The following is a 25509-nucleotide window of genomic DNA, read 5'->3' on the forward strand; positions in this document are numbered from 1 at the left end:
GACAAGAGCCTGGACAAGAACCTGCGTCGCCTGCTGAGTCAGTAGGGGACGTATCCTCCTGATGTTGTACAGAGTGTGTCTGCAGGAGCGGGTTGTTACAGCGATGTTGGCACCGAAGGACAGTTGGTCGTCCAGTGTCACACCCAGATTCCTTGCAGTCCGAGTCAGGGAAACAACAGAGGTGCCGATGTTGATGGTAAGGTCTTGGATGCGAGAGCCCTTTCCCGGAAGGAAAAGGAGCTCGGTCTTGTCAAGGTTGAGTTTCAAGTGATGTGCGGCCATCCACCGAGAGATATCAGCTAGACAAGCCAAGATCCGTGCCTCCACCTGGGTTTCAGATCTGGGAAAAGACAGAATCAGTTGAGTGTCATCTGCGTAGCTGTGGTAGTAGAAGCCGTGAGAGTGAATGACAGAGCCAATTGAGTTGGTGTACAGCGAAAAGAGAAGGGGAACCAGTACGGAGCCCTGAGGTACCCTGGTGGTGAGTTGACAGGGGTCCGACATAGCTCCTCTCCAAGTTACCCTGTAGGTAAGGTCCTTTAGGTAAGATTTGAGCAGGGAGCACTGAGACTCCCAGTTCTTGGAGGGTGTAGAGGAGGATCTACAGGTTCCCACCTACGGTGAGGTCACATGCATAACCTCTATAGCCTGCAGAACCACAATTCACTGGTGTGTTGGCTTACAAGCAGCAAAGCAGCACTGCCAGACACTCTTGCCTGTTTATTATTCCAGCAGCAGCCAGAGCTTAAATGCTCTCTGTGGTCATGGTGCACTCAGAAAGAAAGTAGAGGAGAGTTCTTCTCATTCACCTACACCTCACAGATTTATGCCAGTTGACTTCCTATTTACTCTCTCAGTCTTAAACATCACCTGGGTGTGAAGAGAAAGTTATATTAGGATTTGTGTTGTCTGTTTGTAGATATTAAAGCCATATTGACCTGCACAGTGTCATATGTCTGAACAGAGACTTCTTGAAGCCACACTTACCTGCATCAATCTGGTCATCCCCCATCCAGAGATTTTGGATCTGCTTCGTCATTGTCAGCATTACGTGCAAAGAAAATTAAGTCCAAGCCCATCAATTAAGTCTGCCATGAGCATCTCAGTGGCCAATTGAAAAAGAGAAGCAGAAGGATAGAAGAATATACACAATTTGATTTGTTAGGAAAATAATGTGTAACAATTTGGTCTCACCTGCTGATCCTCCACTTCCTCTGTACTGCACAGAATGCAGTAACACAACCAAAGTCACTATAATTGCACTTTCTTAAAGACTTGCTGCTGCATGTTCAGCAGGGAATAAGTGAGAATAGAAGCAAGTTCGGATCATGGACATGTTTGGGCAGTTCGCTGAGAATGAGCTCAAGTTTAGGGCGGGGTGCTAAAGCCTTGCGCTCAACACCCTCTTTGAGCAGACGCCAAAGTTTAGGTATCTGCTTTGTGCAATTCACATGTCTAGCAGTCCTGCAGTAAAAATAGAAAAATTAAAGAACAAATACAAATTAACTATGATTGGCTCAAGAAAAGGAAACATTTAATTTTACCCTGCCAGCTCCCTAGCACAAAGTCGATATTATTTTCGATTTAGCCCCTGTGTGAATAGAGAGGCGAGCGAATTTGCATGTTGTTGGCTGTCATAAATTGGCTCCAAACCATGACAAATAACAGGATGCGACACAAGGTGCAGAAAAGAAACTTTAGATAATGTGTGGACCTGATTCTCTGGATATTGTCCGGAGTTCATATGAGAACACAGTTATAGAATCAACAACAACAAATAATTACCATTTCTCTCATTGAATTGTGGCCGTTTTATTCAAACTAGTGCAGTGCCCATTTGGGATGTGCTTGTGCAGCTGCTTCTTGGGTTTCAAAGTGAGTCTATGCATCCTTTTACGTTAGCAAAGCTAAAATGTACACATCATGACGCAATAAAGTTAAAGCCCCATGAAATGTGTATGCCCCGGGTTTGAGGCACAATCATAGACGTCTTCATTTAAAGGGCGGCACACCTTTTAGGCAGCTCCGGGGACCTATACTGTTACGGTACAGATAAGGTGCTACGTGTTTAACACACAAACACATCCTCATTTCTTTCACCAGTAACGCCCATAGGAGCCATTAGCAGACATATTCTGTGGATTTTGATGCCTGTCTACTTGCCCTCCTACAGCTTAGCGCATGCGCTAACCAAAGTCCAGCCGGGCTGACTGGGTTTTCTACAGAGCTGCTGATCCAAATAACTTCACACAAGGCACTGCACACACACACACACACACACACACACACACACACACACACACACACACACACACACACACACACACACACACACACACACACACACACACAGAGACATCTGCAATTATAGCATGATTTATAGCATCTGTGGTCTCCCCAGGTCAATTATGACCCGGTGGTGCTATGGATCACACTATTGTGCTTTCCAGCAGATGAACACACACACACACACAAACACAATTTTTTGTCTGAGACAGCACAATGAAGAGGCGCTATACTTTTATACATAGGCTGAAGATCCTTGACTTAATTTGGAACCCAGTTGAGGACGAGAGAAGGAAACCTGCAGAAGTAAAAGAAGTGTCAGCAGTAGAGGACAACACAAAAAATGATCAGGCTAATACTTCAACTGATGAAGAGGAGGAATCACCTGATGAGGAAGGGGAACCTGCTGAGATGGAAGACCGTTTCCAGTCAAAGGATGGAAATTGGCTCTGGTCTTCCATCCCTCACAGTGACAGACGATGCATATTGGGAGAGGCGAGAAAGAGGAGCCCCTGGGGTCCAACAAGGTATGCAGTGTCTCGTGTTGATGGGATAAAGTCCACTTTTGAGCTATTTCTGCCAGAGCCAATTGAAAGGATATTGCTGAACATGACAAACCAGGGAGGGGCGACATGTGTACAGCAACAAGTGGAGTGAGATGAACCTACAGGCAAATCTTGGTATTTTGATTCTAGCTGGTGCATACAGATACAGTAAAGACGCTATGGCTAATTTATGGCATGCCCAGTCTAGTCCGATGCGACTGTGGATGAGGGCCTGGTCCCCTACAGAGTTCGCTGTGCCTTCAAACAGTACATGCCAAGTAAACCGGGTAAGTATCTCATAAAAATCTGGGTAGCATGTATTGCCAGGACCGGCTATGTGGAACATGCAAATATACAAGGGCAAACATCACACACACAAACACACACACACACACACACACACACACACACACACACACACACACACACACACACACACACACACACACACACACACAAAAGGGTGACTGTTCTTTTTAAATAAAATAATTTACCCTTTTTTTGCTCTCTGTTATTTGTGAATAAATTTGCATCAGTCAATTCTGGTCTGCTGGCTGATATTTGACATATACCAGTAGCCTATATGATAATACAAATAACTCATAATTTCTGCTTAATTCTTATTTTACTCAAAAGTGTAAGAGAATTTCATGTAAATCCATTACTATTGACCATTAAGTCCAAAAAAAAGTAATTGTGTTAATGTGGAATAAAGTTGCTAAAACCTTGTAACAAAGAATTGGGTAATAGTTTATATTGTATGCTGTATAAATGATCAAACCAGAAGACAACAGGTGTCATTTTGTACTGCCATTTCAAAAGAAATGAAGCCTTCAAAACAATTATCCTGACTAAACTTTGACATATACTGATCTGTGAAAAAAAGCAGAAATTATGAATATTTTTGACTATAGTTAAGACCAGAGGAAAACAAGTAGATTTCCTGCATGTAAATTAGGTTTATTTATCATACATTCCAAAAAGAAGTGTACAACTTGTAGTAATAAGTTGGAATTAAGTTGGCTAAAAAGGTGTAACACAGCAATGGGTATTTATACTTTATGCTTTGACAAAAATCAAACCAGACCAATTTTAACCCGGGAGGACAAAAATCGCACGGCAGACGGGAAACCAATAAAAAGGTAGCCCTGATTGATAAGTAACTTATTTTTACATTTATATTGCAATAATGTATGCAAAATGCATTAGGCCATAACATCATCAAACAGAGGTTCAATTAAGTTAACTGTTCTCTGCTTTACGTACAAAAGCTACAACAACTCCTTCTGTTATGTTTTACTTCTATAACGTTCAAGCCCTTCAAACAAACCAAGTCGAAAATTGTTCGTACATTAAGACTACAATACCCACAAACCAACGGGCCAGTTACGGCTTGAGTGCGTAGCCCTGGTAGGGGAGCAGACACTGCACTGAGCGATCGTGAAGCCGGCCTAGGCGTTGGTTAGAGGTAAGTTTTTATTACTTATTTTTAATAAATAGTCTTATAGAATAGTGAATGGAAACATGTGCGAAAACAAAAAGCGGCTAGTTTAGTCTGACATTTGAACATATATGAGGTATCATAAGTAGTTCAATTGGCTGCTCCTACCCGGTTTAGGGCTAACGTTGGGCACGCCTATGTAGGGTAGCTGCTCTGGGGTTCCAGAGCTGTGCGCGCGGGCCGGAGCAGGCATCAACACTTGGAGAAGACGGGGTATTTTTAGCAACCGGTGAAAAGGCCAAAGCCAGCCAGCCAATAAGCCTACGCTTGGAAATATAATGTATCTGACGTCTAACATTAACTGACGGGGAGGCATGCTAGGTATATAAAGTGTCTTCGCTAACACAGGCTAAGTCAATGTTAGCAAACAAAACTGTTCACAAGCTAGTAGCAGCTAGTTAGCTTACATTAACCATAACGCTACAAGAGCTTTTCCATTTATTAACGTTCTAAACAAGCTTATTTCCTCTAGCCTTCACTATTTTTAACCGGTCCTATAACTATTTATGTCCCGTTGGTATGTATGGCATGTTGTTTCGACTTCATCGCTAATTTTCAGAGCTCTCAGATTGTTCCAGTAACAACAGTGTATCGTTATGTTCAAGCACATGACTTGTGCTGTCAGTGTCACCCAAGCGGAGAGAGCAGTGCGGCGTGTTTAGCAAAACTTGGCTGGTTAGAATAGTTAAAATGTTTTTGTACAAACTTTGAGTCTGACAGTTTTTTGTTGTTGTTGTTGTTGTTGTTTTAATTGTGATCAGCATCAAGGTAGTAGTGCATTTCTTACAGAAAATAACTAAGTGATAACAGTTTTGTTTCTAGTGAAGATACATTTATGTTATCCGGATAGGTTATATTTTTTGCTTATTGACACTATTCTTATGGTCTGGACATCATGAGGTTATACACTGGGTTTATATATTGCATTTATCTTAATATTGCAGCATTTCGTAATCACAGTTGCCTTGAAGGTTACTTATTGTAATGTAACTGTATTTATATTATATTTCTGATGAAAATAATTTAGGTAAGTGTTTTTACTATTAAAGGGACAGTATGTAGTATTTAGGGGGATCTTTTAGCAGAAATGGAATATAATATTCATAACTATGTTTTCATTAGTATATATCACCTGAAACATGAGCCCTTCATATGTGCATAGGGAGCTGGTCCTCTTCCACAGTGTCTGCTATGTTGCACCGCCATGTTTCTGCAGTAGCTGAGAACAGACAAACCAAACGCCAGCTCTAGTTATTACAGTACCTGAAGGCCACCGTAGTTGTCCCAGAAACTTGTAAAGCGTCAGTAACGCCATCTGCCGCCTGTATTTCATTACTCCTAAAATAGTAGTGTTATGGTAAGGATGGCTTTTGAGCGAGGCGAAGGTCCAGAAATATTTCACGGCGTTACCACAGTTTTGCACTCAGTGGCTTGTTATCGTAGTCTTGTAAAGGAAGGGGTGAGCGGAGGGGTATTCAGTTGGTTGAAATCTGCAACCGCAACGCTAGATGCCGCCAAATCCTACATACGGTCCCTTTTTAAATGAATATTTACTGATATAAATAGGGTGGAAAAAATATTAGAAACACCTGTCAGTTCTCCTATAGGTGTTAAGTTAGGCCATAGCATATGACTTGCATTATTTTAAGTAATCTTTTAGACAATCAACTTAGTGGCATCATGGAAATGAATAAGGAGCCATTCTGACTGGCTCCCCTTCCTTCTCTCCATCTTCCCAGTGTGTGTTGCAGGGTGATTCAGGATGGTGGACCAGCCTCTGTGGGAGCAGATAGGATCCAGCTTTGTGCAGCACTATTACCAGATGTTTGACTCTGACAGATCACAACTCGGATCCATATATGTGAGTGTGACAACCATGCGTTCGTTCAGTTAATGTCTTAACACAGGGCTGACCTGGGCTGCACTTTGGAAGTAAGTTTTAATCAATGCAACAATAACATAACACGATTTTTGGTACTTCCTACCTACACTAGATGTGGATATGTAATTGAAGAAAGAGCCTGCTTAAATAGGAGTGTGGTCTGTTTTTATGTGGTCTCGCTTTATCAATAATGGATTCATTATTAACTATTCATTAGACACCAACTCTATCAATGTTTTTTTTCTTTTCACGTTTTCACAGTGGTGGTGTGTGTTTCCACAGTGTGCTTTCATTTGATTTATCATTGTCATAGATAATATCCTAGCTTCACGAATAGATGAGGACACATCATTGCGCAGCACGGCCAGAGTATTGCCAAATTTAGCAAAATTAGTCTACTCATTGCTAGGTTTAAGTTTAATTAAAAACAACAACTCATCTTATAAAAATGGAGCTGCTGATTGAATTAAAAAGAGTACGTTTGGGCAGGAGCAAAAATCAACTGGTACAAGTTATGTAAAAATAAAACAAATGAACTGTAATGCCTAAGTTATACATGTGTAACGGTGCACAGAAGTCACGGTTCGGTACAGTGGTCAAAAACAAATTCATAAGGATAGGTTTCTCTTCATTTTATTCAAACAGACAGTAGTGCAAGTGTCAAATACAGTCAAAAGTCTGGGCTGGTTGAGGTCCGTGCGCGGATTCTATTTAGTTTCCTCCTCTCCTTTCCTCCGCTCTGTCTCTGACTGTAGGTGTGCGTGCGTGTGTGTGTGAGTGTGTGAAAGACTGCCCTTCACAAAACCGAGCGGAGGAGAGAATGTGAATGCGCGAAGCAACGCAGTAAACACTGAAACGTGCACATAAATTAGATAAATAACATAAGCATTTAGTTTATTTAATAAAAGAGCACCTGTTCAATGTGAAAAGTGAGTTGTGAATATTTATTAAAAAACAAACAAAAAAAAACACACCTTGAATTTCAGAGGGGGCGTGGGGCCCCGTTAGGGGAAACACTGCAATAGGCTATAACATTGAAAAGCATTGTTTATGCTATGACACTGAAAATACAAACTCAAACATAAAGAACTCTCTCCGTTGCTGTTGTACCCGACCGTACGACGTGGATCTTCCCTCTTCTGCGTTTCATTTGTGCTCGTTATAGTGTGACTGACTCACACGCCAATCAGCTGGTCATCTAACCCCAACAGCTGTTGGTAACGGTGTACAGATATGCATTACGCGTTTCAAACTACATACTGTGTATTCTGCGTTCACTGAATCCTGACCCCTGTACCAAGACGGTTCGGTACGAATACACAAACTGTTACAGCCCTTGGTCATGCTAGTACTTAATACATTTTGGAACAATGTGTATTTAGCCTTTACTTGTGTGTAAGTAGGTTGTCATACACCAACAAATGATACTTTGTTTTTTATTTTAGTTTTATGCATCACATTTTCGACATCAGAACTTTTTATGTACAGTGTAACTAACAAAAACACAACGTAGTTATGAATTAGTCATAATAACCCCTAGTGTATGTCTCTCTCTCTCTGTATCTCTGTCTTGTTCCACACAGATTGATGCATCATGCCTCACATGGGAAGGACAGCAGTTCCAGGGAAAAAGAGCAATTGTTGAGAAACTCACTGTGAGTTTATCTGGTACATACACATGTAATAGGTGGTGGGTGGCCCAAGTGAGAAACACACTGGCAATGTCAGGCACTAGGTTTACCTGCACACCAGAAACCAGGTTATTCTGAGAAATGTTGTTATGTAGGTAATCGGACAAACCGTTTACACGCACTGTAGTAACCTGATTACTGTAAAATCTGTGTACACATGCAGCAGTCAAGTACGGATAATCAGATTTCTCCCCAAACCTTTTGGGGTAATAAAGCCCTATAGTTCAGTTTTATTGACGATTATACTTATTATTATATATTATCATTTTTTAAAAGGTTTTAATGAAAATAGTCAAATGTTTTCATTTCTTATTTTCTTGTGTCTAAAATAACTGTATTAATTGTCTTGTGTGTTTTTCCTCTCTGTGTGTGCCAGACTCTACCCTTCACAAAAATAGCGCACAGTATAACAGCGCAGGACCACCAGCCGACTCCAGACTGCTGCATCTTGAGTATGGTTGTAGGACAGCTAAAAGTAAGTAGCACTTTCATTTACACCTTATTTTGAAGCATGTCATTTGTTTTGCAGTCAATCTTATAGGGCAGCTCGACTATGGCAAAAATCATAACCATGATTAATTTAGTCAATAATGAGGTCACCGTTATTTAAAACAATTACTCAGTGACTTTGGAAACATCATGCATTTAAAAAGAAACATTTGTACATTTTAAAGTTAAATGCATCTCTCTGGTGCACTTTGAGAGCAAAATTAAGAGGCTAGATCTATGAAGAACTTTGTGCTCTTGTAAACAATTGTGTGCTCTAGTACAAAATGTAATCATTAACCCATTAGAAAACTATAGATATGAATGGTGATGACAGCAAAAAGTCTCACTCACAAAGCATGGTAAACCAGACGGGGTCCGTGTTACAAGACGGGTTTGCTGGGGCCCGCACTGAGGAAAGTTGTGCACTACACTGCCACAGAGGAAATGCGCCTGGCGAAGGCCAGACTGTGCCAGGCAGAGGTCCCTTGAGGGGAACCTCCCACACCAAGCAGCCACCCCTAAAAGCTGTAAAGGAAAGGAGTGCGCTGGATTCATAACAAGACAAAATGTGAGAATCATTGTGAACCGGAAAACATCTCGTTTTCAAAATAGTTGGAAGCCAAAATCCTAATTGAAAATATTTAATATTATAATTAAGCTAAACTAAAAGCTTTGATTGGAGCTCATCTATCATTTCCTCCAAAACCCTCACCCGACCTTTAAAAGTGGGCTTTCAATTTTGTTTGTAGACTCCAAGCCAAGATACTCTAGGTGACGCAATTGGCATTATTTTCTCTGACTTGACACAGAAAGAATTACACGACTGTTTTCCTTGAATGGTTGAATGGTACTTTCCACAACTTTGATGTGTACTACTAATACATGATATCACTGTACTGCTGTCCTGAACCCCTAGTATTTCTGTTGTGTGTTCGCAGGCAGATGACGACCCCATCATGGGTTTCCATCAGAGTTTCATCCTGAAGAACATTAACGATGCATGGGTGTGCACCAATGACATGTTCAGGCTGGCCATTCACAACTTTGGATAACCCCCCTCCCACTCTGGTGGGCAGGGGCAGCCATAGTGATAGGCATCATGTGATGAAGTATGGAGGGAGGGAAAGGAGAGAAGAGAACACTCATCCCTCCCTCCTGCTGTCTCATTTATTGCCTGCTTGGCAAACAAGCAAACACCGGATTCTAGATGTCAATCACTGAACCTCATCCAGGTGGGTTTTCAGACCACCCCAGCCAGTAGAACTGCAATGCGTTTCTTCGCTGAGAGCCGGCGAACCAATCAGATGCCCCTGTCTGCCACTCTGCTGATCTGCATGGCCCTGGAGTCCCCCATTACAATATCTACACTCAAGCCACCAGAAAGACAAACAGCTGACCGACGCCATTGACTCATGCTCTGCTCTCCACCCTTCTTTGCTTAATTCTAACCCATTCTACTCCACTGTTAACTCCACTTCTGTCGACTCAGTACTGTTAGCACTGTTGTTGACTGGTTTATAGATCCATGTTCCAGTTCAGTCTGCTTCATCAGTTCCGACTTCTTGTGTTTTTAAATTGTTTTTAGATGCCACTTGTGTGTTGCCTCAGCGTGTTTTAACTGCGTTTTATCTTCCTTTACACAATTGTTAACTTTGCCATGATTCAGTGTCATGCCAGGTTTTGCTCTCGCAAACCAAAGAATCATGGTGGACATAGAATTTGAACATGCTGTGTGATCGGCTCCTGCATATTCTCTCTCTCTCTCCATCGCTCTCGCTCTTTCTGTCGCTCTCAATCTCTCTCTTTCTCTCTCACACACAGATGTCTGGCAGTTAACATGGACTACAGCCAAGAAAGACAATAAAACCTGGACTTTTTTCTTAATGGTGTGGCCTTGTCTCTCCATATCTGTCTCTGGCTGATTGTTTTCCCAATCCTTCATTTATCCCCCCAGAGTAAGTCTTAACACAAGTCTTCAAAGCTGGGGTAGGCGGTATATTTCTTGCGTCATTGGGCAAAAATGGCATAAAACCTCTTAAGAATATTGTAATTAAAGTGGTCTGAGAGAAAAGTAGACTTGAGAAAATGTTGCCCTTGACAGGAGACTTTGACCAACCACATAATCACAAATAAACTGCCTCCCTCAGCTTTAAGTGCATATCATTTTTGCCTTTTGCAAATTAGTTGGCGTGACCTTACTACAGAGGGTCAGCTGGAAAGATGACAATACCTAGTTTATATTTATTGTTATTCAGTTGATTGAGTATTTCAAATACAGTCTTGTCAGCTACTGGTCCGCTGGATTGTAATTTGGTTGATACTGACCTTTTTAAATTGGACTGTGTCGGCCAGATGTGACCGATCCACATTACAATTGAATTGGTGAGTCCCTTGTGAGGCGTAACCATATATTTTAAAAGATACTGTTTATCCTCTATACAAGTTGTCACTGTACGGCCAATTGTGAAGACACTACATCAGGTTGGAGAACAGGGCGTCAGATTGTATTGCCAGTTGAGGTTATGACATCAAAATCATTGGTCAAACCAAACACATATCGAGTATAAATTGTGGCAGACTGGTCTCTGCAGGAATACAGGCATGTGTTGAGCGTTTACAACTCTGCTGGTTAAGCAGATGTTCCAGAAAGCAAAGCATACATCTCCAATACACCTGTTTCCGTAGTGACAGCATGACCTGAGAGATATTGGGTGTCTGAGAGTCATTGCTGAAACGGCACAAAAGAAACTCTAAATTAGGAATAAGGTTTTGCATCAACTATGGCCTATGTAACTGTGTCTACTAATGTTTCACAATCTAGTTTAATTGGCTTATCCAAATCAATATATGGGAGAAATGTATATGGGTGTAAAATTAAGGATTGAAAACCTCTGGATTAGACCATTTAAATATTTCCTTGGCTTGTAACAGAAGTGATTCTGATTTCTGCCTGATACTCTAAGCATTGTTATGATTTCAAGGTTTAAGCCTGGTCTGAGATCACAATGTTCCATTTGTTATGCCTACTGTATGTTGGATACCCATTCATGCATTCATAATTTATTCCTCTAGAATTGACTGTTTCTGCTGGGTGCATGAGACAGCTGAGTCTTGTGTTTCAATCTGGTCTGGGTGTTTTGTCTATCAGCTCTAATGTGGAACTTCTAATCCACAGGGCATTTGTGAGTTTTTGCACTCGCATTGCTTCATTTTATTGGATATTTTTTCTGAGCACAAAGCTTTTTGCTTCTTACTTTTGACATTGTGGAGAGAATACTTAGAACATTTAACTCAAAAGTTAATAGTGTAATATTGATGATAATAATGATGCATGATAGCACTATTAAATTTAAGGCTACAAAACCAAATCCATTCAACTATAACAACACTCAATTCATTTTCTTTAGATGAATATTTGCAACCTTTACAAACAAGTGATTATCATCTTAATACACATCCACATTTCTCAGAGCTTCACTGCAGTTAACCAGCAAAGAGGACAACACTCAGCAACAGCAAATCAAACAGCTGTGGATACCAAGGAAACAGCACAGAGATGTTTAAACAACGTAAGCTCTACTGCAGCTACAGCCAACAAACGCAAAAGCAAAAAAAGTATTCTGCACACCTAAAGAAAGACGACACTATGTTTCTTGCAGTTGATGACGTTTTACTGTGAACAGTGAGAGGCAAGACAAAATACTGTTCTGCAATTCCTTCCCATTTTGTAGCACATATATTGATAATCCCAATCAGAATTCCCTTTTCCCAATTGTACAGTTTCAGTGATCAATTATTCTGTTGAATTAATAGCACTTTTTCTTTTTTTACTTTGTCTTTCCATAAGTATTTCTATACTCTGCTGTAGGTTTTTTTATGTGTTTATGGACCTTCAAATTCATCTTATTCTTCTTAGAGCTGTTGGACCCCATTATGAGGACGTTAATCAGAAGCTGAAACCGATGCAATTGAGGTCTCGTGTTCCTGAAAATTATTTGATTAAAAATAGAATCAATGACAAAAGAAAACACAACAAAACCACATATTCAATGCAACTAAAAGCTACTTATGAGTTTTAACTTTACATTTGAATTGTGAATCTAGTGACTGGCAAACTGATGGTCACTTCACACCAGCAGGGGAATAATAACATCAGTGACACGAATAATAAATCAATGACCCAAACAATCTGCTAAACAGCCAACTGCAAACTTACAAAAATAGATGATATGTATCCTGAGTTTCTCCATCTCCATATCTATGTGGGGAGAAAGTCAGTGCAGGATTAGCTAATGAAACCTATATTGCCAAGGCAGTACAGAAAATAATTAAAATTGAGAGATGATTAGCAATCAAATACAACAATTGTGCAAACATATTAAATACATCATAATTAAAGCATTAAATACCAATTCATAACATGGGCAGCTGCAACAACTCAAATGGAAGAACCATTCAAAGTTGAAGACGATGTCCCGACCTCTGAAGAAATCAAAAGGCTATGTCACAGTTCAGTACGCCAGGTGGCTTGGTATGGGGTTGTCTGTTGGTCTGAAGCAGCATTGGGTAGAATCCAAAGGGACCTTCCACTTCATTTACTTTCCCAAGACATCTTAATCAACTCATGGTTGATTTGGGCGATGTGCTTGCATCATTGGAGTGATTCACAGCAAATGTCCAAATGTGATGGTCAAAGCTTCATCAGGCATGGACCAGTGGCTTCAAAGTAAAAAAGTCAAGATCTTCACACCTTCAAGACTTAGTTTGCACTACACATTTTTTCTGACTTGGGCTTAGTTATGATGACATTTTGTTTTAATTTCCTGTTTTTAATCAAAGGTAACATTAAGGATTCATGTGTTAGACTGACCTACCCAACATATATTTAGAAATCTGCTGGATAACTTTGTTTGTTTGCTTTCTGATTATCAGAAAACCATACTGTTATGTTTATTTATGAGGGGATATCTGTGTCTTTAGTCCAATATGGGTCAACTTTAAGGGGGCCCCGGTCCCCTGAATGGTTGGTCATTCTAGTTAATAAAAACGCCTTGTAACACTCTCACATGTAGGTTGACAGGTAGGAGAAAAAATAATTCTAATTAGAACGGGTAATTTCTAAAAGAAAGGCTTGAGGGCGACATCATGCCTTGTTGTGTACCATAGACCTCAAAAAGTTGAGGTAGGAACCAATGACCTGACTCAGACACAAGTCGGAGACTACGGCGCGGACATAACGGAAGTTTAGACGGTTGCTCTGGGTGAACGAAGAGAACACTGACAGCATCGCATCAAACAAGAAATTATTCTCTCTCCCTAAATTAACCCAGTTTCCCCTTTCCCTCACACATGGCGTCCAATTCTAATATAGATATTGAGGGTGCGACCCAGCATCTCCGGGACATTCTCAAGCTCGACCGTCCCGGGAACATCACCGGTAAGTTGAACCGGGAATAAAAAGCGGCTGCGCTAGTTTAGGCCGCAGAAGCTAATGGAATGCTAGCTAGCTATCTAGCTAAATCGGTACCGTGAGTTGGTTTAGCGCGCTACTATGCAGTAAAGTTAGCTGTTTCACTACCTGTTAACGAAAGCCACCCCATTGCATGGAAGCACAATGTGTGTTGTCAATGAATGTACATATATATATTTTCTCATTAATTTCCGCAAAACAAAGAATGTGTTCTTATCTTTCCGTAATGTTATAGCGCTAGCTGCGTCGGAAAGGTCTTGTATTTTATCGTCCCAAGTGTTAGCTATGTTACGAGCTAGCTTATGTCTCAATCTATTTTCTGGGGTAAGAAAGCTGGGTCTTTTGCATTGAGGCGACGAAAAAGTCAAACAAATATCTCTTCAATCGAAATGATCTCTGGAGCACCTGCTTATTTGTGATTTCAAAGCAGTAAACTTAAGTGTATCTTTATACTGCATCGTTTAGCCAGATTTATTTTTACTGCTAACGTTATCAAGAATTAGCTTGAGCACTCAACTGCGTAGAAGGTCGGTGTTCTTGGACAATTTGGATACACTCATTGATTTCAGGTTTGTTTGTGGTTCCCACAGCCTAGTAATACTCGACCACTTAGAAACTCACACCTGTCGAAATGAATCACGTATTGTAACACATACATTATTGGCTTCAGGGAGGAAGAAGAAACACAAAACACAGGTTTCACTTCCATTCAGTGAATGTAAACAGTATCCTGCTCCTGTTTTACGCTGTTTTCAAGAGTATACAACATTTACATAGCTACACATAATTATAGGATTATAGACTGTGGAGGAGCAGAAACTATTGCTACATACTTGATACAGAAATATGATTGTTATTTTATCATGTGATTAAAGGTGTGGCAACTTTTATCATGTCAAATACTCAAGTGGCTCTTTTGAACCCTACACTTAAGACAGGTAAAGAACAGGTGAAATGAATAACATTAATTATGGCTCTGTTTGACTGACATGTGTCAGTCAATTATTTGACTGTAATGTTTGTAAGCCAGCATGCACATAAGCAGGGCTTTGGAACTGGTAAACATCAATTGAATGCAGTCATTATAAGTGTTAATATTTCCACCTGCGGTTTTCCTGCTCTGACTTATTGAAATATATTTAAAAGAAAAAGTATTTTGCAAGGGAGAATGGTGTAATTAGCATCTTGCAGACACGTTCTCCTTACTGTAGGAACAGTATGAATGAGTATGTTCTGTCTAAATAATTAAATATATTAAATAAAACTATAGTTAAACAATTTAATAGCACTAATAATATTATACTATTAAATCTCTAGGATATGGATGATCCTTGTGTTTTATAGAACCACCTCTCTGGAATATTGATATCATCCGAGTGCGGCTTTACAAATGGAATGTTGGAAATTCAGACTTTCCAACAAGAAAAGCTTTAGTCCAAATGTGAATTTTTGAAACACTAAAAGTTTTACATTTTTTTTACACATTTGCATAAATTTTATGAATCTGTATTGGGCTGTGAGTGCTGTCAAATAATACAATGAGAAACCTTCAGAACAAATCTTACTTCTTTGCAGGCTTTGAATTCCCCTGCTAGGTTTTAATTGACATCTAACATAACCCCTGCATTCAATGTCTTTCCTCAGATGCACCTTCAACTGATGTTCCGAGAATTCCATCTTTTAATGGAGAGCTGAACGGGTTATTGGGAGCAGTAGGCCTTCTAGGAAGCACTGATCGGTCAATTATGTCAGAATCTACCAGACCGATCTCCACAGACCTCTGCAGCACTCAGGAGTGTCAGATAATGTGAGTTTGTTCTGGCTGACTTTATCACATGTATCATAATCACAAAGATGTCTCTTTTCTTTTTGATAATTAAAAAGTAACACTTTTTTAAAGAAACTAATTCCATATTAAACTTAAATGTTTGTGCTGCAATTTCAGCTGCCTTTCTGGTGATGATGGCTCCACCTCTATCCCCATCACCTCCAACAACGTGGAGATTGTGGCGAGTCAAGATTCCAGCATCAACAGCAAGGCTCGTGGCAGCAACAAGGTAAGAAGCCAATTCATCAGCAACAAAGGGTTCTCTGTGTAACATTTTACATGTAGTAATCTTTTTTTTTATTGCCAATCTGTGAACGAATTGTAACGTAACTTGAAACTACTGTACTTAAGTAAAGTAAAAGTACCTCAAAATTGTACTTGAGTATTTCCATTTTCTACTTCTACTCCATTACAATTTGGAAACAAATATTGTACTTTTTACTCCTACATTTATCCAAAAACATTAGTTACTTGTTACTTTGCAGGTTCATATTATTAATACAAAATATAAATTAACTAATGAATTGTGATTTACTATTATAGATTAAGACACCTGGCAGTATAAAAAGTAATTCAAGTTAGCGCTACATTTACCAGCTGCAAAATTAAAATGGTGTACACATTAACCTCTTAACGGGTGGACGGCCCACCATCATGTGATAGTTTTGCATTTTCAGAGAGGTTGTATCTTGCCCTGTGTTTTTTACAGTCCGCCATGATGGAGTTGTTACGCAATGCCACATGTCGTTCGAAAGCTTAGAATCTCGTCTATTTAGTGAGCAAAACTGTTTTGAGATCAAAATCACAACAGCAAGTACATTATGGCATCTCACACAAGCAAACAAACTCACAATCAAACTCATAACTTTGAGCCAACTCACCTATCTCATCATAATCCTGTAATCAGTAATCATCCAAAAGAAACTGTGTCGTTACAGAGATTGTTTCCAGTAAAAATATATCCATCTTGAACATCGTCACATTGATAAAAGCCCATGAACAGCTGTTGCAATCTTTGAAATCAGCTGATCGATGCGTTTAATTTTGCGATCAAACACGGTAAAAACGGCATGTATCAAGCTATTAGTGCTATTTTGATAATTGCTAACCGGATGCCGAACTCTGACCTTTCGATTCACACTTAATTTGAGCCAATCGGAGCTTCCATGCCTTATCGACAACATTCAATAGCCAATAAGTGTCAACTTGATAAGGAAGTGCCAGCCCTATTCTTTTGTTTACAGACGGAGCCAGCAGCAGCCCAGTTTCCCACTGACTCGTGTATCGTGTTGCCCAGGCCTACTCAACTAGCGGCCCGTGGGCCGAATACGGCCCTTCTGAACTATTTTCTGGCCCGCAAGAGGTTGCCTGCAAATCGGGCTGGCATGTATAGCATAAATATAACTAAGGCCTGATTCACACCAAATCCGGCGATGCAGCGAAAACGCAGGTTCTTCCATTAATTTGAATGAGGCCCGTCCGTTTTGCCCGCGTCTGGGGGGAACAGCACCTGCCATTGGCTCAGTTAAGATCGCGTTGCACACCAGGTTGGTGGGCTACAGAGAAAGTCACTCTCTTACTTTAGCTAGGCAAGCTAACGCTTCAAGATGTCTCTCTCCAAGCCAAAGAAACGTAAAGTTGATTGTGAAAATCGGCAATTCCAGAGCGAATGGACTGAGAAATATTTATTTACATTGCCAGCAAAAAAAACCTTTGCAAGTAAAAAACTTGTGTGTTTATTGTGCAACGAATGTATTTACGTGATGAAGGAATACAAGTTGAAGAGGCACTACAAGTCACGACTCGTTTTCTGCCAGTTTTCCCGTGGGCTCAGAGGAACGGAGAAGGAAAGTATAGGGATGATAACATTCCTGCGTGTAGCCTGGACAGACAGAAGAGGCGCTTTACTGACATGGAAACCGTTAAACATATGCAGTATTTACACTGTATTATTCATCAATCTGTGTTGTGTGCAAAGCTCAGTGGTGATTTGAAAAACACCATGGACACTGTCATGAGCATTGTGAATTTCATTTGCTCAACCTCCAGCCTATGACATCGCCTGTTCCGTCAGCTGCTTGCTGACACGTTTGTTGAACACACAGACTTACTCGTCCATAACGATGTCCGATGGCTCAGCAAAGGAAAAGTCCTGGACCGTTTCTGTGAGCTTCGCCAGATGATTGTGTCTTTCCATCGCATGTGTAAACACAAACGAGCTACAAACCTCTTGGAGCGCATGTTGGATGAACAGTTTATGGCAGAAGTCTACTTTCTGTGTGACATTTCTGGACACTTGAACACTTTGAATTTCCAACTGCAGGGGCGTGAAAAGTCTATCGCTGAATTGGTTGAAAGACTTTGTGCCTTCAAGACAAAGCTAACAATCTTCAAAACAGACCTAATGACAACAAAACTGCCGCGTTTCCCACAACTCTGCATTTATGAGCACATCACCTGGAGCAAACACCAGTCATGACAGACTTCATGACAAAATTGACTGAGAACTTTACTGAGAGATTCCAAGGCTTCAGCATTCCCATTGAGGTATTGCAGTTTGCTCGTGACCGTTTTAAAGATGCAACATTTTGCACTTTTGTGTCAAGCCTTGTAACCATAGCTTTCCTACTTTTTAGTTTGGACTGGTTGCTTTTCTGCAATGGTGATACAATTAAAGTGAAAAAAAGGATGCACGTGACGAGTTCATTTCACGTATTGGTAACTATTAACACTACTGTAAGTAAGAGTTATTTGTAGTGATTGATTAACAAAGTATTGTATGGACCATGAACCCCCAGTGATTTTCCTATTTGGCCCACTTGCTAATGAAGTTGAATAGCCCTGGAGTAGCCAATGATGAAGCTTTAGACATGTGACAACCATGGTTTTATTTTTACAAATGTTGTTATTTTTTCAAAATTGTATTTATTAATTACAAAATAAAATGTCAGTAGTCATTACTACTGATAGGGAATATTGGGTATATAATAGTTATTTATAGTAAAGGCCAATAGTTATTTATGTCCTTTTTTATCAATAAATATTATATCTCCAAATGCACAGCTTGTGAACACCTGGTGTTACTCTTAGAAAAACCTGTCTAATTAGTTTTTGTCCCTGTTATCTGAAATTTGAACCTGAACTTGGTAATACTTGATTCTATGTTCCTATTGTGTTTTCCAGCTCTTACCTACCAGCTATACCAGGTTGTCGGGAACCTTTTTGGCTGGGAGAGCCATAAAAGCCAAATAGTTTTGATAGCCATATATTTAATAAAATTTAATGCAACTTTATGCGTGCATTTTTTAAAGTATAACATGTCGCAGAGTACTAAAAGAGCTATCAGTGTTTCATTGAACAGGTTCTCTTTTATTAAATAAACTAAACGCTTATGTTATTTATCTCATTTATGTGCACGTTTCAGTGTTTACTGCATGGGTGTCAAACTCAAGGCAATTATATCCGGCCCGCGAGAAAATATCATATGTCGATCATAACTGGCCCGCCGGTTTTGGTAATTAAATCAATGCATGGCACAACCACGGGGAAATACACATTCTGAACATGTGATGGCTGGGTCGAGGGAAAGTGCTGATTAGATTTTTCGAGTTGCGTGAGGAAATCTGCCAGTTTTAGAAAAGCAGGACGCCACAGATATCTGGGATGAAAAGTGGCGATATGAGCTGGCCTTTTTGTGCGACATAACGAAGCATCTCACTGTTAAACCTCCAGCTTCAGGGCACTGTGATCACGGACATGTATGATGCCAAGCTGCGCCTCTGGGAGACTCTAATGCAGCAAGGAAACTTTGGTCACTACGTGTTTACAAACACCGACAAACCATATCCACCGCTCTGTTCTCGACCGCTGTGAAATTCCGCATTTGCCGAATTTCTAGCTCAGAAATTATAATTGAACTGCTCAGCAACCCGTTTGCAGTTGATGTGGAAACAGCATCTGTGAACATCCAAATGGAGCTCCAAGCGTCCTCCCCGAAATGATGCCTCAACCTTCATGCCACTCAGATGCTTAGCATGTTTGGAAGCCCATACCTGTGTGAGCAGCTTTTCTCTGTGATGAAGATGAACAAAAACCCACACAGGAGTCGTCTCACTGATGCACACCTTCACTCACTGAGGGTTTCCAAAGATCCCCAAACATTAAACTGACAGCTAATAAAAGATTCCAAACATCTGGCTCTGACAATGAAAATCCATCCATCCATCCATCGTCTACCGCTTATCCGGGGTTGGGTCGCGGGGGCAGCAGCTCCAGTAAGGAACCTCAAACTTCCCTTTTCTGGGCCACATCCGCCAGCTCCAACTAGGGGATCCCAAGGCGTTCCCAGGCCAGTGAGGAGATATAATCTCTCCACCGAGTCCTGGGTCTTCCCCCGGGGTCTCCTCCCAGCTGGACGTGCCTGGAACACCTCCCTACGGAGGCGCCCAGGTGGCATCCTTACTAGATGCCTGAACCACCTCAACTGGCTCCTTTCAACGCAAAGGAGCAGCAGCTCTACTCCGAGTCTCTCACGGATGGCTGAGCTTCTCACCCTATCTCAGGGAGACGCCAGCCATCCGTCTGAGAAAACCCATTTTGGCCGCTTGTACCCGTGATCTCGTTCTTTCTGTCATGACCCAACCTTCATGACCATAGGTGAGGGTAGGAACGAAGATCGGCTGGTAGATTGAGAGCTTTGCCTTCTGGCTCGGCTCTTTTTTCGTCACAACGGTGCGGTAAAGCGACTGCAGTACCGCCCCCGCTGCTCCGATTCTCCAGCCAATCTCTCGCTCCATCATCCTCGCAAAATAGTCTGTGAGCCATATTGCGTCATCAAAAGAGCCATAGGTTCCTGACCCCTGAGCTATACCCATCTTCAGACATCTTTTTCAACAACAAACTTCAGGTGGAGTTTATTTTCTTCAAATTCAGTATATTCAGACCACTATTACTCAGTGCCAGAAGCACTTGGAGTGAGTCTTCAATGTTTTGCAAGAACAATAAGAGAATTATCTTTTGAATGAGACCAAAATCATGCAGCTGGTGCAAATGGTTGTAGAGCAGCTTTCAATTTACTTTGGGTATGTCGTTTGTAGGTATTTTCGGGTAAATTCCCCCACCCCTTAAGACTAGGTTAATGGTTTACTAATTATAATTCAATGATGTATATATTTAGAAAATTCTGCATAATGAGTAGATTTAAATTTGGTACTTTAAGTATATTTTGATGGTTACAAAATTAATACAGGACTTTTACTTGTAAGAGTATTTCCATTATTACTATTACTTTTACTTAAGTAACTATTTCAACCACTGGATTTCAGTCAACAATAAATGATTCAACATTACAAAGCAAAGGTGTATAACTTACGATTGCTTATCACTAGTTAGCCAAGAGCAATGCAAGGCAGGGTAACTAGCAGTTAGCCGTAACGTCAGCTAGCGGTTAGCCATCTAGCTGTAACTACACTGCATGGATCTGGCGTTGCTTCATAATGGTTAGCTTATACGGTCATTTGCGAGCTTGACAATTAGCAGCCAGATCGGCCCGGGGGTCGGGATGAATTAGCTGACGATATCCATTCAAGACATGATTTTGCAAGCTAACGTTAGCTAATGGTAGCCAGCTAAAACCACAAAAATGTGTGGACTCTGTACGAGCGCGAGCAACAGAATGCTGACTGCTGTTCACTTAAAGGCCACAGGTGTCAATAATAACAATGATTTTCTGCAAGTTACAAAGAGAACCTTTAAAGTGTATACATCAACAAGTGACAAGCTACAGTGCTTTTGAAACATTCAGATCCTTGAATCCCTACAATTACAATGGAAAAACTCTTTTCTTTTTTTTTTGTTGAAGGAATTACATTTTTTGCAGACGTTTTTATGAGTTTAGTGCTTCATTTTGAATGGTCTGGCTTTTGGTTCTTGTAGGCCACAGCATCATGTTTACAATATCATAACCTTTTGTTCAGAGAGCATTTATTAATTTTGAATGTAAAAAATGTTTTCTCTTCAGGTGAAGATTCAACCTGTTGCTAAGTACGACTGGGAACACAAGTATTATTATGGCAGACTGATAGCGGTGTCCAACTCCTTCCTGGCCTACGCCATCAGAGGTGAGTCCTGGAGTGCCTGTAATTTCTAACCTCAAATAGCACGTGAGATGTCAAACTACCACACACAATTAGTGTCAAAATACATGGTATGTACTGTTTATAATATAATGCTTTCATTTTGTTTTTACCTAAAGCATTTGAAAAACTGTAACCATAGATGTACATTGTATACAAGTTTTTTTTCAAGTATTTGAATTAAAGCCGTTCTAAACAAATCAAAATACAGTGTAGAAACACAACAAAATGTTCTCTTTCACCTGTTGTGGTGTCTTACAATGTAGAAGTGAAGGCGAATTGAAGGCAGGTCTAGTTAAGATTTCTTCATTATCATCCCATTACTCAACTTAAACAGATATTCTGATATAATATGATTGAATACTATCAGTCTGTAGTTGCATACATTTAAGTGCTGTGATTCCCCAGGCTGTTATAGGGTTTTCTTTAAAATAAACATCTCTTCCCTCAGGAGCCAACAACCATGCAATGATTCGTGTCCTGAGTGTCGGTTTTGCTGAGCGCTCTCTTCTGAAGGGCTTCACTGGAGCTGTCACAGATTTGGCTTTTGCCCACCTCGACTCCTCCCTGTTAGGTTGTGTAGATGAAGCGGGCAACCTGATGGTCTGGCAGCTCACCTGCACTGGAAGCAAGATACTGTATCCTGAAATGTGGGAGTAATTGAATGTGTGTAGGAGGATGTGCAGGTCTTTGTAGGTCTCTAGATTGGTAGTAGTCACTGGTTGCCTTTGCACGGTTTATTTCATCTTATTTCTGTGTGTACTAGTGCAAATAATCGCTTGCAGGAGTCCAAACCCCTGTGATAATTTACAACTTGCTTTGGCATACTAATCATGGAAACAAATCATCCACATACTTAATTCTCTGTTTTAACAAAAATCTAAAGAAAAATCTAAAACTTCACATTTTCAACATTATTTATTTAGAATATTTTGATCTAACATCACATATGTGACATGTTGCCCTGGCAAGCTTTGCATTTCGCATTACAAATATTGCAGCGAGTGTTGTCTGTGTCAAGTTTTGAAAAGTGCAACCACACTTGCGACTGCATGTGGCTCACCACTCAGTTGAACAAGCTGCAGGTGTGACGTAGTACTGCTCTTTCTTTTTCTCTCTATACGGAGCATCGCAACACACACTCGGCTGCTGCTCATACTCTCTCACCCAGGTGCACTCTTGTGTGCTGAAATTTGGTACTGATTGATTGTGAAGTGGTACTTCCAAGGTAATTTGGTCAGTGCCCTTAAAAGTCCAGAGTTCGCCACCCAACTAGTCTTTTATTCCATTTTCCTTAACCCTGGCTCCCTACAGTGATCAGATAGTGGTTCATATCCGACGGCCAGAAGACTCTCCACTGAACTCCCACCGTCGCCTCATATGGTGCCCGTTCATCCAGGATGAAGAGAACCCGGAGAACCAGGAGAACCAGGATGACACAAGCCAGACCTTAGCCCTTCTACACGAAGACGTGGTACGAGTGTTTTTGTTATCAAATTTGTATCAGGAGAAAGAAAAGTGGAAACTTTGCATCCCTAATTTTATCCCCCACTTTATCTAGGCTGAGGTGTGGGACCTGGAAGTCTTGAGAGCCAACAACAGCAGTTGGCCCATTGATGCCACTGACCTAAAAGATGGCCTCATCACAGTCAAGGGACATACCCAGGTAGGGATAGATGGTCCTGCTGACTGTTGAATAGTGCTCTGCTTGGCACATATTTTTTAATAAAGTAAACTTAAATGATGATTTTCTGCTACTATGAAATACCTGAAACTATTTTCATTACGAAAGACATCGAGGATTTTCATTATAAAATGGTAAGAACTACAAAGTGGTATGCTACATGACTTTGGGTTTGTTACATACGACCTTGCAGTACTGAATGTGTATACTGTTTCATGTCTGCCCCTCCAGCGAGTCAGTGAAGGCGCTCTGTCTCCAGATGGAACTGTGTTAGCCACAGCCAGCCATGATGGATACATCAAGTTCTGGCAGATATACATAGAAGGAGGACAGGACCAGCCAAGGTAAGCAAGGACAGAGTTGTTGAAATGAACATTGATGTACCGTTTCATTTGCACTTTACTATGAAATGTAAATGGTTGTTTGTGTTTGTTTTTCTCTCTCACCTACTCTATGGTTGTGGTTTTCTTCCTATCTTCTCTTCACTTATTTCACTTTTCTTTTCTCTCTGTTGTCCAGATGTCTTCATGAATTGCGGCCTCACGGAGGACGTCCCCTCTCCTGTCTTCTTTTCTGTGACAACCACAAAAGACAGGACCCCGAGTTAGTATACGCTGGTGCACACACAGCTTTCAGGGAAAATTGTGACATGCATTTATTCATCTAAAGCTGTTGCTGTTTGTTCATACTCTCTTTCTCCTCTCTTTTGACACTTCTGGTCCCTTCCACTTTGCTCTTTGTAGAGTTCCTTTCTGGCGGTTCCTTATAACTGGAGCGGATCAGAACCAGGAGTTGAAACTGTGGTGTACTGTTTCCTGGACCTGTTTACAGACCATCAGGTTATTGCTTTACTCTCTTATTATTATTATTATTATTATTATTATTATTATTATTATTATTATTATTATAAGTAAAATCCTTTTTGTACCATGTGTACTAAGGCATGACTATATACTACACTATATTATGTTATACTTAAGGATTCTCCGAGCGATCGTTATCGGACAGATTTTTGTTCTAAATAGTTTGATTGGTGGTCTCTATAAAAGCCTATTAGATGACTCATCGATTCTGAGTTTAAACGATTTCAATAGTCATTTGCCTGTTCTTATGGACACACACACACACACACTGATTTTGTTATACTGTCATACTAAAGTATATACTATATATTCTATTATGTTGCTATATATTTATACAGACAACCCTTGTTCCCACGCGTCCTTGAAATCTGTGGTAATTGTGAAATTGAGGCAAAAAATTTGAAAAGAAAAATATGTTTTGTGCAAGAATAGAAATTTAAGTTTCGTTTTGATTTAGATTTTCTTTTTTTTTAACTTAATTTTAGTAATTAGGCTATGTTTTGCTGTCTGCATGTGTGTGGGTTGGGTACTTAAACTTGGAGGAATTGTCCCTGAAAGTCCTTGAATTTGAATTTTGTTTCTTCATTACTCAGTGTATATATATGTATATGTATGTATGTATGTATGTATGTATATATATATATGTATGTATGTATGTATGTATGTATATATATATGTATGTATGTATGTATGTATGTATATATATGTATGTATGTATGTATGTATATATATATGTATATATATATATATATATATATATATATATATATATATATATATATATATATATATGTATATGTATATGTATATGTATATATATACATATGTATATGTATATATATATGTATATATATACATATGTATATGTATATATATGTATATATATGTGTATATATATATATATATATATATATATATATATATATATATATATATATATATATATATATATATATATATATATATATATATATATATATATATATATATATATATATATATATATATATATATATATATATATATATATATATATATATATATATATGCATGCGCCAAGACAATGGTAGGGGAAACACTGTTACTTAGCAGCACAATATATTGTTGTTGTGTACGCTGTTACATATATACTAGAC

At 39.8% G+C, this 25509-nt stretch overlaps 2 protein-coding genes across 7 annotated transcripts in view; both read left to right on the forward strand.

The window, feature by feature from the left end:
• The first annotated feature begins 4166 nt into the window (after window positions 1-4166).
• On the forward strand, window positions 4167-10278 carry nutf2 (nuclear transport factor 2). Of its 3 annotated transcripts, none has more exons than XM_029434555.1 (5): window positions 4167-4299; window positions 6072-6193; window positions 7798-7869; window positions 8282-8380; window positions 9333-10278. In XM_029434555.1, the coding sequence occupies exons 2-5, from the start codon at window positions 6095-6097 to the stop codon at window positions 9444-9446; spliced, it is 384 nt and encodes a 127-aa protein (XP_029290415.1). In that variant the 5' UTR covers window positions 4167-4299; window positions 6072-6094; the 3' UTR covers window positions 9447-10278. The 3 variants fall into 3 exon arrangements, with proteins under 3 accessions (XP_029290415.1, XP_029290417.1, XP_029290416.1); XM_029434557.1 differs by lacking the exon at window positions 4167-4299 and adding an exon at window positions 4425-4545; XM_029434556.1 differs by lacking the exon at window positions 4167-4299 and adding an exon at window positions 4515-4653.
• Window positions 10279-13585: 3307 nt separating this feature from the next.
• The window catches only part of edc4 (enhancer of mRNA decapping 4), a 32389-nt gene continuing 20465 nt past the window's right edge, over window positions 13586-25509 (forward strand). For all 4 annotated transcript variants that reach the window (XM_029433660.1, XM_029433663.1, XM_029433662.1 and 1 more), the window contains exons 1-10: window positions 13586-13831; window positions 15509-15671; window positions 15810-15921; window positions 21712-21811; window positions 22278-22464; window positions 23141-23300; window positions 23388-23492; window positions 23742-23854; window positions 24030-24113; window positions 24254-24349. In XM_029433660.1, coding sequence (XP_029289520.1) covers window positions 13744-13831; window positions 15509-15671; window positions 15810-15921; window positions 21712-21811; window positions 22278-22464; window positions 23141-23300; window positions 23388-23492; window positions 23742-23854; window positions 24030-24113; window positions 24254-24349 — 1208 coding nt within the window. In that variant the 5' untranslated portion in view covers window positions 13586-13743. The remainder of the gene's footprint in view (window positions 13832-15508; window positions 15672-15809; window positions 15922-21711; window positions 21812-22277; window positions 22465-23140; window positions 23301-23387; window positions 23493-23741; window positions 23855-24029; window positions 24114-24253; window positions 24350-25509) is intronic.

The sequence above is a fragment of the Cottoperca gobio genome, chromosome 6 (genome assembly GCF_900634415.1).
Source record: "Cottoperca gobio chromosome 6, fCotGob3.1, whole genome shotgun sequence".
NCBI lineage: Eukaryota > Metazoa > Chordata > Actinopteri > Perciformes > Bovichtidae > Cottoperca > Cottoperca gobio.

Excerpts from the sequence above, each read along its gene's own strand:
- nutf2 (XM_029434555.1), top strand. The coding sequence starts at position 6,095 with ATGGTGGACCAGCCTCTGTGGGAGCAGATAGGATCCAGCTTTGTGCAG. Across the intron at positions 7,870-8,281 it reads CAATTGTTGAGAAACTCACT|ACTCTACCCTTCACAAAAAT; the intron begins GTGAGTTTATCT and ends TGTGTGTGCCAG. Across the intron at positions 8,381-9,332 it reads TGGTTGTAGGACAGCTAAAA|GCAGATGACGACCCCATCAT; the intron begins GTAAGTAGCACT and ends GTGTGTTCGCAG.